Here is a 14,293-nt window from a genome sequence, read left to right on the forward strand (position 1 = left end):
TCAGGTGGCTAGAAGGAGACACAGTAAGGCACAGTTGCCCTGAACACTCTGGCTTCTGCCTGTCCTTCCACATGCCCATCCATTCATCTGTCCTTCTGGCCCTCCATTCCTTAATTTCATCCTTCTTTCTGTCTTTTTATTCCTCCCTTCTTACTACCATTCTTCTCCTCCTTAGACACGTTGAGTACCTCCTCTGGGCAGGGTGCTGTTCCTCCACAGATTGAGTCAACTTATCATAAAATGAGGGAAAATGTATTTATTTTCTCTGCTAAAAGTAACCTTTTAATAAGAATATCAAAGAAGAATGGAAACAAAAGGTACTGAATGTCCCCAAGGATAAAGTCCTTTTTGCCTGGTTTTCTCACTTATTCGTCATTGAGATTCAGACCTATCAGAGAAGAGTAGCCAGTATATAGAGCAGTACAAAAAGTTAAGTGTTCGGTTTTGAGGTTCAGACCCATCAGAGAAGAGTAGCCAGTATACAGAGCGGTACAAAAAGTTAAGTGTTCGGTTTTTAGAACCAGTTGTGAACATTTTGTTCTTATTGTCTTGATTTTATTCCTTTGCTTAGTGGAGAGAATCATCTTGGTAAGTAAAATCTTCTTTTTTCTTCCTCAGACTATTGGAAAGAAGTTAACCCCCACTACAGCAACTCCGGACTCTTCAAAAACAGAAATGGACAGCAGAACAAAGAGTAAGTTTCCTTATTTATCCATTTTACATTTGAAAGTAGTTAAGAGTTTTCCAGTATTTGAAATGCTTTTGAAAAATTCTCACGTAATCTTAATGACTTTTTAAAATACGTTAGAAAAAATGCACACAAATGGGTTTCATTGGGTCCTTGGGAGGGGGTGGGGATCCCCTTTATGAAACATGGATCTTTCCTGCCTGGTGTATCTCGTCTATGTGCAGAGCCAGGGCTTATCCACATCTACCCAGAGAGCACTTTGCATAGTTCAGGCAGCAGAGAGATTCTAGAGAATGGTGACTTGAGCCATTTAGGGATTCACAGACCTTCAAGTCAGAGAGGCCTTATCTTTGAGCCTAATCACTTAGTCAGCACTTCCAAGCCTTGACTTCTTACCAACATCCTCGGCACATCTCTGCTTGAATCCCTCTAGATACAAATGTCTTTCTTCTATTAAGCCAGACATGCTCTTTCTATAATTTTCCTCCATGAGTTCTAGTCTCTGGCTCTATACTGATATTGGGCCATTTTTTTCTCAACAGTCCTTTAAGTATTTGAGGACAGTTGTCTCCCCAAAACCTTCCCAAAGGTCAGTATTCTCAATTCTGGAGTTGCCAGATAAAATACAGGGTACCCAGTTACATTTGAATTTTAGATAAACAGAATAATAATTTTCGGGTTATAAGTATGTCCCACACAATATTTATTATCTAAAATTCAAAAGTAACTGGGTATCCTGTGTTTGTAGTTGCTAAATTGGACAACTCTCCATTTCCTTTAGTCATTCCTCCCATAACTATGGTGTTCTGAATGCACTCTAGTGTGTGTTTTTTCAGAAACAAGTATTTCGATTCCTTTTAGGGATTTTTTTTTTTTTAGCCTCAAGTTTCCTTAGGAGGATAATGTGGACAGACTACTAATTTAGTTTGGAAAGCCAAAGACTGAGTGAAGATATGTCATATGTGTATAATTATGATTAATGTAAAAGCAAGCATAGATTTATTATTTTGATTGTAGAATAATATACCAGGAACTCCTTTTGCAGTGCAAAACAGGTAGTGTTGAGAGCAAATAAGGAATACTGCCTTAGACATAAGAAAGTGAATTCATGGGACTTGCTAAGCCAAAAATGGTGGTTTAGATAAATTTATGGATAATACGAATACAGATGCTAGAGCCCTGTCTTAATGTTTAAGATTCAAATGAACTTACACACCTTCCATGTTAATGGTACAGTCAGATTCCAGATAATAGTATAGTGTTCTAATGCAATGGTTCTCAAACTTAAGTGTGCCCCAGAATCACCTGGAGATTGGAGCCCCATTCCCCAGATTGCTGGGCCCCACCTCCAGAACTTCTGAGTCAGTAGATCTGGGGTGGCCTGAAAATTTGCTTTTCTAAAATCCCCAGATGGTACCGCCTCCTGGTCTAGGGCCCACACTTCGAGAACCACTGTTCTGAGTCTACAAATGTCCCTAAGGAGAAACTGGCCCTGCATTTATTCATGCAGGTTATAGGCTTATGATGCTAAACCTACCTTTAGGCACTAAAATCTTTAAGATTCTTTAAGAGTCCTGAAAAAAAAAAATTTTTTTTCAAGAATTGATAGTTAAACTATTTCTGGAAATATTTCTCTTGTTGAACAATAGCCCATCCTTCCTTCTGTTCGAATGCTCATTCTGTAGCCATGGCTATTAACAAGTTTATGGACAATGTTATTACTCTTTGGAAGCATCATGGTGGGGGAGGGGGGGTGTTGTTAATGAAGAGTGTTTTTACAAAGACTGAGTGCTTTGCCCCAAAGTCAGAAAGCTCAGATTTTAGGACCAGCTGTGTTATCAGCTAGGTATATGACCTTGGGCACATCATTTTATCTCATTGTCTGTATTTTTTGTAAAGTCAGAGGATTGTACTAGAGAGAACGAACCCCTGAGATTTCTCCCAGCATCCTCATCCTCTGATTCAATTCCAAAAGTTTAAGATTCAGAAGGAAAGGTTTTTGCATTTAAAAAATTGAGCAGCTGGATGGGAGAGACAAAAGGAAGCTGTGAATAATTTGGTAGAAACAGATGATGGATGCCATTGGGCAAATTTACAACAGGTGTAAATATGCATGTGAGTAGTAGTAAGTCAGGTAGGAGAATTATCACTGTCAGTGAAGCCTTGAGGGATGTTTACTGGCAGACATTTGTCATGGACCCAGAGCAAGAATTTCTGCAATTTAATCTCACCCCTCACATACTCTCTGGCTTTCATTATAAAGAGGAAGTTCTGGGGTAATTGTTCTTCTGTTATTTCCATGAAGCACCCTATTCCACTAACAAGTGTTCTCCATTTAGAAAATTTTGCTGCTTCCAGATTTTGATGCAATATCCATATTCAGGTGGAAGGACACAGGGTGCTGACCAACTACTAGAAATGACCCTGAGCTTGGGAGCGATACATTCTCCTGCCTTCTGGTTTGAAGACAAACCTATGTCAAAAATTGCCCAGCAGCGCAGGGGAGAGAAGGTCCCTCCTGCACAGCTAGCTGTCTTCTTAGCATGCTAAACTACAAACTCATATCAAGCTTAAGAGTTATGATGATTCAAAAAATGTTCATGTGAATTGGCATTTTCTGAGTGAAAGCGAAGCTCAGCTATCAGGATTTATTAGAACAGCTAACATCATCTCCCCTTCCCCAATAAAGCTTTTATGATATTGAAATTTATCTGAAACACATGCTGGGGAACAGATTGCCATAATTTTCATAACAAGAGGAAAAATGTCTAAATATTCATAAATGAATGCCCTGAGGTTCCTCCAGTTTACCACATCTGGAGCTTCCCTCTTCCTTACTACAAGTGATGCAGATTTGTGGCCTCTGTGGGCTAAAAAAAAAATAGCCCAGACAAAAAAAGACTATTTAGTACCTTTGTGAACAAACAGTTCAGTCTTAGGGATTCAGAAAACCAGTTAGGCAGCTGGGTTAGGAAGAAAATAGTCCTTGACAGAATTTGTACAAAGGCAGATCAGGCTTTGGAATAAATAATGACTGTGGGGCAAAGGCTTAAGCTTCCTGCCAAACCTCCCCTCACTTCATCACTGGATACTTGCATCACCTTTCTGATCACTTTGTTCATTGACTTTCTTCTTAGGAATTGTCCCCTATGATGGTGACACATGGTACCTTGTTGCTGTCATTGGTCCCTCAAGGTGGGGACTGTGTCTCCTACTCGATATCTCCACCTTACAGCCCAGAAGAGTACCATGGACTCAGTGGGCACATAACAAATGGTGGTTGATCAGATGGAAAATTATAAATGATTTACAGTTTACCAGGCTCTATAGTGGACAGTCTTTTAAAAAGTGATATAGTAACTGTGGGTCCCTTTTCTTAAGTTCACAGTCACCATGAGGAAAGGACATATTTATTCACATAAAACCTTTGAACTTTCTTGGGGTTTCTGAGGGGTTAGCAGTGGTTGCCAGAGGGACTTCACAGATCCTTTATTCTTCCAGCCCTGCTTTAGCCCAATCAGCCTGAGAGCACCAGGACAAACCAGGCCTGTCCGAAAAGGTCAGGTTTATTGGCTCATTGCACCAAGGACATCGCACAGGAGGACCTGTGGAGTATCTCACCACACAAAAGAAAAAAAAGAATAGTTACAGATTTGGAAGGGAGGGGGAATGCAGTAAAATTTAAGCTAAGCAGTATTTGCTGCTTTTCTGTGTCAAAGTAGCAGTTCTTTCGGCCAAGGATAGAACATTTGAACGTTTTGTTCTTACTGATATGATATAAAAAAGCAAAGTTTCTGATAGTCTGGTTTTAGAGGACAAACTTTCTCAGGGAATAAGGAAGCAGTAGTCACTCAGAGAAGGGGTTGTTAGGACCCTTTCCAGCTGCAGCACGTACTTGGGAGAAATACTATTTCCCGTTCACTGTGCAGCTGGCTGGATCTGTGTTTGTTACCCCAGCCCAACGAATAGCTGAGCAGATTTTTATTTTCTCAGTCTGAGCAATTTTTTTGCCTTCTCACCATATGTTTACATAGGAGACGAAAGGGTCAGCTCCCTTATGTCAGTTTTCCCCCCAGCCTTACCTGGGAGCATTTTTATCCTCTTTTTCCAGGACAGGTGTTTTTGCTTACATATCTTCCCCAAAGCTCACTCATTCTTGGGCCTGGGAATTTGGGCATGTCCAGTTTGAAATGTGTTTCCTACCCAGTGCTTTAGTGCCTCTGACACCCGATGTGTGCTAAAGCCCCCAGGCTCGGTGTCTCAGGGGTCCCCCCTCTCCCTAGGAGGCACTTTTCATCAAGTGTCACCAATACAGACCTTGCTGTCTGGATTCAGAATGGGGGTTTTACTGCAAGAGTTCCCAGCCTGCCCATGCTGAAGACCTGGATTTGAATACAGTCCTCTTAGAGAAAGAAAGCTAACTCCCTTTGTGGGAACTTGCTCAGAGATATAAATCCCCAGGCTCTGCCCTAGCCCTGTGGAATCAGAAACCTTGGGGATTCTGCTTTTACAAGTCCTCCACCTGGTGCTGATACCCACTCAGTAGTCTCAAGCTTCCATGTCGAGGAGAATCACCTGGGTGCTTGTGGAGTCTTGCTCCTACCTCAGACCTGTTGATTGGGATCCCCAGGGAAGGGGTCTGGGACAGCATAGAAGGAACATCATTCTTGTTATTAGGGTTGGTTGGGAACCCCTACTCCTACTCCTCTAGTTAAAGTTTTAGAACATCATTACAGAGCCCAGTGCTACTTTGTTCTTCCAAGAAGGGGCCCTTAATCTCTACTTTGGGAAATCATGTCCTCTTTTTGATACTCTGATGCTTTAAGCTGAACATGTTGCTCCCGTCCTTTCTTTACTGTTGCCTTGTCAAGGTCGCTGTGTATACATACCTTATCTCTTCTTGATTATAAGTTCCTTGAGAACCAGATATTAGTTTAACTTAGTTTCTTCTCTAGAACATGATAGAAGTTTGTACCCTTGTTGCAATTCCAAAACACAAAAAGCCAGAAAACTAAAAGATTTTATCACTTGGGTGATAAAACTTGTCCTGGACCAACATGCATCTGTGTATAGTCTTTATTTATTTCACTTAGGTGTATGAATTATCCGTTTGCGGCAGAATTTTAATGTATTTGATAGTTGGGCACAGCCCCAGACCCCAGCTGAGGTGGTTATATATTATATGGTATGTGCCAAATATTTTCTTTGTAAAATCTGAAAAATTCTGTCCCCAAGACTTATAGATAAGGGCTTGTGAATCAGTAATGTCTCATAATATTTGTCAGTTTAATGAAAGAATCTCAGATTTTGATGCTGGTGAAAGTAGACGCCATTGAGCTTGATAGTTTAGTTCTGGTATCCCAAAGGAAAAGAGTTCTAGACATGACCTGGTACTTTCCACCCCTGCTAAAAGTTCTGGAAGGCTTCCTACCAGACTCTGTGACACATGGGTTTTAATCACCGTGTCCTAAGATTAAGCCTAGAGAATCATCCTGGATTTAATGTTATTTCCTCGTGTGTGTGTGTGTGTAAGATTTAGCAGAGAATCATCCTGGATTTAATGTTATTTCCTCGTGTGTGTGTGTGTGTGTGTGTGTGTGTGTGTGTGTGTGTGTGTGTGTTCTGCTTGCTGATGTTTAGTCTGTTTGTTTTCTCTTTTTTAAGCTATATTTTTTAAAGCTGGTTTATTTGTTTTTTATATGAATAGATTATAAAACCAGCTGAAGGGAGTCATGGGATGTGGGCACATGAGTTCAATTCCTTAAAAAGTTTGTTTTTAATCTCGTAAATTTCTAGAAGTTTAGAGATTGAAATGTGTTTTTTGAAGGGGGAGTGAATCGTGACTGGGCTTCTTGGTGGTTTTAATAGAAAAAGTTACTTAATGTTGGAACACCAGTTACTAATCAGTACAGGGGAGCTTGATCTGGAACTAGGCAAAGGTTTCAGGATCCTTGAACTTTCTCATATTGTACATGTTTTCTCTGTACCTTTGAATGTGTCTATGTTTTTTTTTCCTTTCTTTTTTTGTAAAGAGAGAGTAATTGCTTTTTATCAGATTCTTAAAGAACTCTAAAGCAAAAAAACTTGAGAATTGACTTAGGGATTAAGTTTTATGCTAATTCATTAGTATTTTTTAAATCTTTCAAAAGAAAAATAGAGACAGAATATCTCAATCACTAGATAAATCGTGCCTTTATTTCTTTATGTGCATGTGTGTATTCATCCCTATTTTATCTTGGACTAATTAAATCCATCTAACTGATGAATAGATGGAAAATGCCTACCTCCAAAAGTTAATTTCATTCCCTTCCTCTCCATCTCTGTCTGCTACTCATTTAAAATTTATCATCTTCCCATGTCATAAAGGATTTGGAATTTTACTCTTCTTTCAAGATGCATCAAATGCCTCCTCTTTTGTGAACTCTCTCCTGAATGTAATCTTGCCTTTCTCTGAAACACTGTAATAATATCACATCATAGTGAGTTTATGTTTATTCATGTTTGTCTTTTCTTCCTGTCATTCTTTCCCCCTTTCTTTCTCCAGGCATTAGGTTGTCACTACCATGTAAGGGTGGGAGAGGGTGGTTGGACTGACTCGAGCCTCACAGCCCCAAGAACTGACAATATCATTTCCATGGTGGTGACTCAATAAATGTTTGAATTAAAGTAGGGAATATCTTTGTTCCATATGCTATAATATTAAAATCATGGTCTCAGAGTTTATATATTTTTTATATATGTTTATTTTTGAGTATCTTAAAACCATTGGTACATCCAAACCAAAATAATGCTTCTATTTTCCAATACTGCTGAAATAGGGCCCAAATGTCCCAGAAGTAAAAACAAACTCTTATTTTCAAATATATCATAATAACTGAAAATGTGAGGCTAATGGTTGCCATATTTGGTCAGGAGCAACTTATAGTGCCTTTGACTAGAGCTATGCAGTATCAGAGCTGACAATGACTTAGGTCTAGCCTAGTATGCTCCTTGGAACCTCCAGAGTTTCATTAAGATGTTTTTGGGGAACTGGGTGGGAGATGGGTCAGCCCCACTGTCTAATTAAAGAGCAACTCTGTTTTTAGTTGTTTTATATTGAAATTTTGGAATAAGTTTAAATTTCCTGAAAGTGTTCTGCTGAATTTAACCAAACTCTCCTCTTACCCCTCCTTGGCTGGCCTCTCATTTTTCGCCTGAGGACACTGAGGTACAGAGCTACTACGTGATTGCCTCAGGAAAGACCAGCTGGGATCAGACCCAGTCTTGATTGTCTTGACTCTTGGCCCGAAATTCTCTCCTCCTACTTTGCCGTTCCTCAAATTTTCCTCCACTTTATTGGTGTCACTAGGGTATCAGGAAACATCAAGTGTGAGCTGTGTCAGGTTCTGGGGATGCAAAGAGGGACAAAATATGCAGGAATCTGCTTCATGGAATATGGTGGTTGACAGTAGCCACTGGTACCAGTATCTCCTCCTATATCTAAAATTGGTTCTTTCTAGATAATTCCGTGTCTAATGCCTCACAGTGTTCTAAAACTGGCTTATAGAACTGTATAAATTTATTAAAACTCTTCAAACTGTATAATTAAAATGAGCGAATTTTATGGTTTATAAATTATATGTCATTAAAACTGTGTTTTTTTGACAGGGGATCACTGGCCCTCCTTAACTTATAGGGAAATCGTGGGCATAAAACAAAATGGCCCTGTGAAACATTTTAAAGGCATGCCAATACTTTCTTGTAAATGTTTTCTCATTATGTTGGTTACAATTCAATTCCACAGTCATTTGTTGACCCCCTCCTGCAGACCAGGTCCTGAGGTAGCAAAGGAAAAGTTGAGGGTGGGGTGGGAGGGAATGACAAAGATGCATAGAAAGAGTCTTTTGGTGGGGGGAATCGGATTAGAGGCAAGTGTTTCAGAGGAGATAATTGGAAGTGTCCTCTTTGTTCTACCGAATTCCTTCATCTCAGGATACCTTCTGCTTTGAGTGATAAATACCCACCTAAGCCACAAAGTGGTGGTAAGCAATAGAGTTTTATTAAGTCAGGTAATAAGAGATCCAGAGGCATCTGAAGTTGGTTAATTTGACAGACATCTCAACAGTGTCAGAGTTCAGGGTCACCTCCTCTGTGATTTTCTTGGCTTTGCTCTCAGGATTGAAATATGACTGCAACAGGGCCAAATATTATGCTGTCTTCCAATAAAGATGAAACAGTATTAAAAGCAGAAAGGTGGGGGCAACTATTTTCCTCTTCTCTCTTTTATAAAACAGGGAACAAAATCTAACAGCTTCTCCCCTGCCAGCAGATTTCCTCTCACATCTCATTGGCTGGGAATAGATTACATGTTCACCCTTAAACCAATCACAAAGAGGAGTAAGATTAATATTTGCCTAGACATATTTTACTCATCCCTAGGGCTGTGGCAGGGTTCCCTATTCCTCAGTATAATGACTGAACACATTAGGATTCTGTGAACTGGGAAGGAGATGGGGAATGGCTGCTGGGAAGTTAACCAAGTTAATTAATTATTATAATTTTTTTTTTATGGAAAGAAGTAGAAACATGACTTCTTCCTTTTCTTCATTACCATGCGTGTCTCCTTCATAAGTTGTCTCCATGATTTTGATCCAATTAATTATTCTCAAACCTGGAAGTCTTCAGGGCAGTTCTTCAATAATAGTATATTTCTTTCAGTTTTGTTGTAAGTTTTGAGGTTGGATAGTCATATTTCACTAGACAGTCAATAGGAAATTGGTAAGGAGCTGTCATTATCCAATTTAAAGATGCTTAACTTTTGCCTTCCCTTTAGAACATTTGGCCAATTTAGTATTTTGGGGTTTGCTATTACTAATTAAAGAGAAATGGAACATTGTAACTATGTGGACCTTGGAATCTTAAGGCAAATTGGTATTGATGGGATTCAGAACTAGTGCCCCTCAGCATGAGTTAATGAGCAAAAGGCATCAGGGGCCCAGAGTACCTAAGACGGAAGGTTTCCAGTGCTAGGAGAGGGGATGTGACAGGTATCTTGGAACTGCTGGACAGAAAGCAAAAATATCTGCATGGGAACAACGTGAGTACTTCTCTTATTCTCTTTTCTCTTCTCTTCTCTCTGTCTTATCTAGACCAACCCTATACCACAATGTAAAAAATCTGTAAATAAAAAATTACAGATTTTTTATTGTCTTTCTTTTATATATCACTCTCCTTGATTGATGCGACATTAACCACACACACAAAAAAACACATTTCAGTGACATAAATGGTACTAGGGACAATATCGTTGATACTTACGTGTATAGCTCTAGGTTATGATCTGTCTGCAGGAACTGGCCTAGTCCTTGGGAAATATCTAAGGCCATTTAAAGCCATTAGGACTGTTGACTTCGATGCAGAATAATAAACACCTGTCCCAGTAGACACACATTCTCTTGAATTTTTCTTTCTACCTTCTCTTCTGAGTCATCAAACTCCAGTTTTCTAAGTCTTAATTTCCCAAATACGTTACAGATGTTTTCACTGTCTTCTAAACTAGTGCTTTTGTGTAAATGGAGATTTCATATCAGATAGACTTTCAAAAGCATATAATTCAGAACATATAATATGATTTTTCATGGCCTTAGTGTTTTCCCCTGTTTGGCAAGGGCTAGTGCGTATCCTCGCCAATGAACAGCCCCATCTATGAATAGTCAGGTTCCCAGAGAGAGGCCGTGGCACATATGTGTACAAGTTCACCGCCTCCAGACATACACATGTGTTTAAAGAACATTTGGTTAGTATTTGTTGGCTATTTGTGATTGACACATGTTCATATATAAATATATATTAACATCTGTCTCTTAAGATGTAACATGAGTCTTTTTCATTGTTTTGAGTACTATGTTGGCTTTGTAACATACATAAATACCCTGTTTCTGATTTAGTGATGTGTGGAAGAAGACAGTGAGAGCAAAATTGAAGCTTTTTGCTCTTTTAAATGATGTCTGCTTATGCATGCATCTGAAGAGTATATAAAATATACACATCTACTTTCCTAAAACCAAGGAAACTTTTTGCTTTTCTGCCTGAGAGAAGAAAAGCAATCAATGGCATTTCATGATGTCAGATTATTTGTGAGGAAAAGAAACGAAGAAAATAATTATCCATAAGCCCCAAATGAGCAATCTTAGGTAATTTTCTGAGGGTGACCCTTTCTTTATCAGTAGTTATATCTTATCCATTAAGTGTACTTTTCCCTGAAGTTAATGTGGTAGAGAACATATTCTCTTGAGCCAACTCATTAGATAAAGCATTTTAAAGGTTGTGTTTTTTCTTCTTTTTACAGCCAAGGATTACTGCAAAGTAATATTTCCATATGAGGCACAGAATGATGATGAATTGACAATCAAAGAAGGAGATATAGTCACTCTCATCAATAAGGTAAACAAAAGTTTCCTTCTGCCTTCTAAACTGTGAACCGATTTAGGGAATCGACTGGATGGGACAAGCTTTGTTTTAGCCCTTGAAACTCTCGGTTTTTATGCTAGACTCCTTTGGAAGAATCTTATGTCTTTCCTCTTGATCAGGCTAAGCCAGATGTATCCAGGTGAATGAATGAATTTGGAAATCAAATAGATTCTGTTTGCCTTGGAGCCACAGCTGCAGATTTGCATGGCCCTGCAGAAAACGTCTGTCCCAGAAGGGCTAACCTAGAAGGCGGCCTCCTTGGCTGGAGAGTGCGCCCTACACAGCAGCCCTGGCTGCAAAGCTCTGGGTCGTGATGTATCCAAAGAGAAGCTTTAGAAAGGCAGGTCATGCCTCACAGGCAGAAAACGCTTAAAGAATGTTTGCTGTTCAGATCAAAGACAGGTAGCGTGCCCGAGAGAATTTTGCCTGTCTTGTTTGGGCTAAGAAGGTTGAATGATTTTATTATCATTACAGGCAGAGCCCTGTAATCATACAAAGAGCTATAAAATCTGTGTGAAGCGATGCAGCTTAACGGGGCCTGGACCATGTACTATGTATACTTTCATGCAATAGGACTCACCAAGCAGATGGTTGAAAGATATATTATTTAAGAGATTCCTAGAATATTATGACCTTTTCTCTGAGATACTGGATTTTTATGATGCTCAAATATGATGAAAAAACTGTACTGTCTTTAAGATCTGGAAGGTGGTTTTATTCTTGTATTAAGGTGAGTGGCAGGGAACACTTAATTCCCTTAGCACAAGCATCACGGCTGCCTGGGCTCCTGCAGAGCTGGAAAGCATTGGTAGGATGGAGGGTACAAGGTAAGGGGAGAGAGAGCAGGGGGTTAATGTGAGAGGTAGGCCCTGGGTTCCACTGCCTCTGGCCATTACCGAGAGGAAGTGGGCTCTGGTGTTGCCTGCTCCCCTATCTCCTGCCCCCAAGTATATCCAAAAAGTAATTGGTTTGATTTACCCTTATTATCAAGGACAGTTACCTTGAAGAAATGACTATAGAAGTTATGTGTTTTAAGAGCCTGAGCCAATGATGCCAAGGAACTAATGACCCCAGAGATTAAGTAGCTTGCCAAAGGTCACATTATTTTAGGGCAAGAGCTGGTCTTCTCACCTACTCCATATGAACGTGATAGGCTAAGGGCGGGCTCCTTTCTGGAATAGCAAACTATTCTCTGCTTTGCTGGTCACCCAAGACCTCGTCCATCTTTTTACCTGTAAAATATCCTCCCATGAACTTATTTCAGTGTGTCTCTGTTGGTGGTTAGAGTTTTCCATGGCAGGAGGGAATCAGAGGAGGGGGAGTGCTTCCCTCTTCTTCCTTTCTGCCAAGGAGGCAGCAGTTCTTCCCTGCCTTTACCACCCTTCCTTCCCCTGGTCCTTCGGCGGTGCCTCTTTCAGGCTGCTGCTTCTGCACAGTGCACACTCTATTTTGAATCAGACCCTTAACCAAACACTCAGAATGGGAAAGTTGTTAAGTGGATGTGAGGCATAATGCAGATACTTCGAGAAACAGTGCAGGTACTTGGCTTTCTACTACGGGAAGCATGGAGATCACTTTCCCCTGTGATGAGAAAGCAAGCAGAGAATTCAGTAGCTGCCACTCTTCATAGTCTGGAGACTTACTTTCCTATTGTTGATTTTGTTTTTGTTTTTGTTTAGAGAGGGGCAGCCGCTTTTTAATTGAAAACCAGATGTATCAATAATATTTAATAAGGTTTTGGGAAAAGAAAAAAACCACCACGGATAGTCCCTTAGGTGAATACATCTATTTTTACTGTAACATACCATATTCTGGTCCTTGTCATTTGATTATATATGACGAGAACACATTCATCTTGATTGTTTTATTCCTTCCTCCTGGCCTGAGATCCAGTCTGTTAAAAGAATCTTTTTTTTTCTAAAGAGCTTAGTCAGAAAGGGACTCACTCCTGGTCCCACCAACAGAGGGGAAAGAGAGGAACAGCACATGTGGAAGGCTGCTATCAAGAGTTTCCTGAAGCACCTGGTTTCCCTAGTTGCATAGCTTAATGTATTAGGAAGCAGTATAGAAACTGTGAAGCAGCTTACAGATCTTGCTACTGCATTTGCAGAGCATGACCTTGCCATCCTCACCGTACACTTGGTCCTTGACCGAGCTTGCACAGTGATCCTGCTCCTCAGGCCTGATTTGCCCATGCCATGTTGACTCTTGCCCCCCGTGCCGCCCTCGTTGAGGAGCACCAGAACCTAGATTCTGCCCTTCTGCGTCTCTGCCACTTCCTGTCCATGGTAGAGCCAGGCCCAGGCTGCAGGCTACACCTCCCCAGCCGCCTTTCTCCCCAGTACCCTCCACAGCACCTGCTTCAGAGGAAAGTCCTGGGTGGCCAGAGGTGGAGGGCCACTTCATCCCCAGCTCCCCAGCTTCTTTTTATCGTCCCATAATAGCAGTTTGCTCATGCAACCCCTCCACTCCGAAGAAAATCTTAAGTAACTTTCCTCTTGTTTCTTGTAAAATCCGGCTTTCTTCTGCATTCATTGGCCCAAGCAGTCTGGCCTCAGTCAGGCCTCAGTCTGGCTTTCTGGCCTCAGTCCACATTTTTGTTCTACACCAACTCTCCCAGGATGTCCCCATCCTGCTCATGTGTCCTCCCTAACTTGACCCAGACCATGTTCCTGCTGCCCAGATGCCTTCTGCCTACCCACTTAGCTGCTTGTTCAATAGCTGATAATACAGCCAGTCTTAACTCATGCTGCATCTTATGCTCAGGCTCATTTTGAGCTGCTTGCTTTAAAAAAGTTTTGTGTACTCCATCATTTCATTTTTATTATTTTATATGGTCTGTGAAATCAGGTCTCTTGATATCCTGTACTTATGCCAGCCATGACCTAGCATTCCAGTTTGTTGGAAGCATGTTAAGTTGACAAGTAATCATGTAGGCTACCAGCTCAGAGAAAGCAGAGCTTGAATCCCAGCAACACCGCTCCTGGCTGTGTGTCTTTGGGCATGTCATCTAACCCCTCTAAGCCTCAGTTCCCTAAGCCATAAAGCTGGTCTCATAGGGCTCCATGAGGATTTACTAAGATGCTGTGTATAAAGTGACTTTCTCAGGGACTTGTCTGCCAGTGGTAGCTGTAGTTCTGGGAATTGTCACTTCGA

The 14,293-nt window shown here is 40.6% G+C and overlaps 1 protein-coding gene across 4 annotated transcripts in view; it reads left to right on the plus strand.

The window, feature by feature from the left end:
- Nucleotides 1-14,293, plus strand: part of SH3KBP1 (SH3 domain containing kinase binding protein 1) — a 265,298-nt gene that overhangs the window by 168,894 nt on the left and 82,111 nt on the right. For all 4 annotated transcript variants that reach the window (XM_006911625.3, XM_025046625.1, XM_015589173.2 and 1 more), the window contains 2 exons: nt 619-694; nt 11,016-11,110. In XM_006911625.3, coding sequence (XP_006911687.1) covers nt 619-694; nt 11,016-11,110 — 171 coding nt within the window. The remainder of the gene's footprint in view (nt 1-618; nt 695-11,015; nt 11,111-14,293) is intronic.

Source organism: Pteropus alecto, unplaced genomic scaffold (genome assembly GCF_000325575.1).
Source record: "Pteropus alecto unplaced genomic scaffold, ASM32557v1 scaffold23, whole genome shotgun sequence".
Taxonomy (NCBI): domain Eukaryota; kingdom Metazoa; phylum Chordata; class Mammalia; order Chiroptera; family Pteropodidae; genus Pteropus; species Pteropus alecto.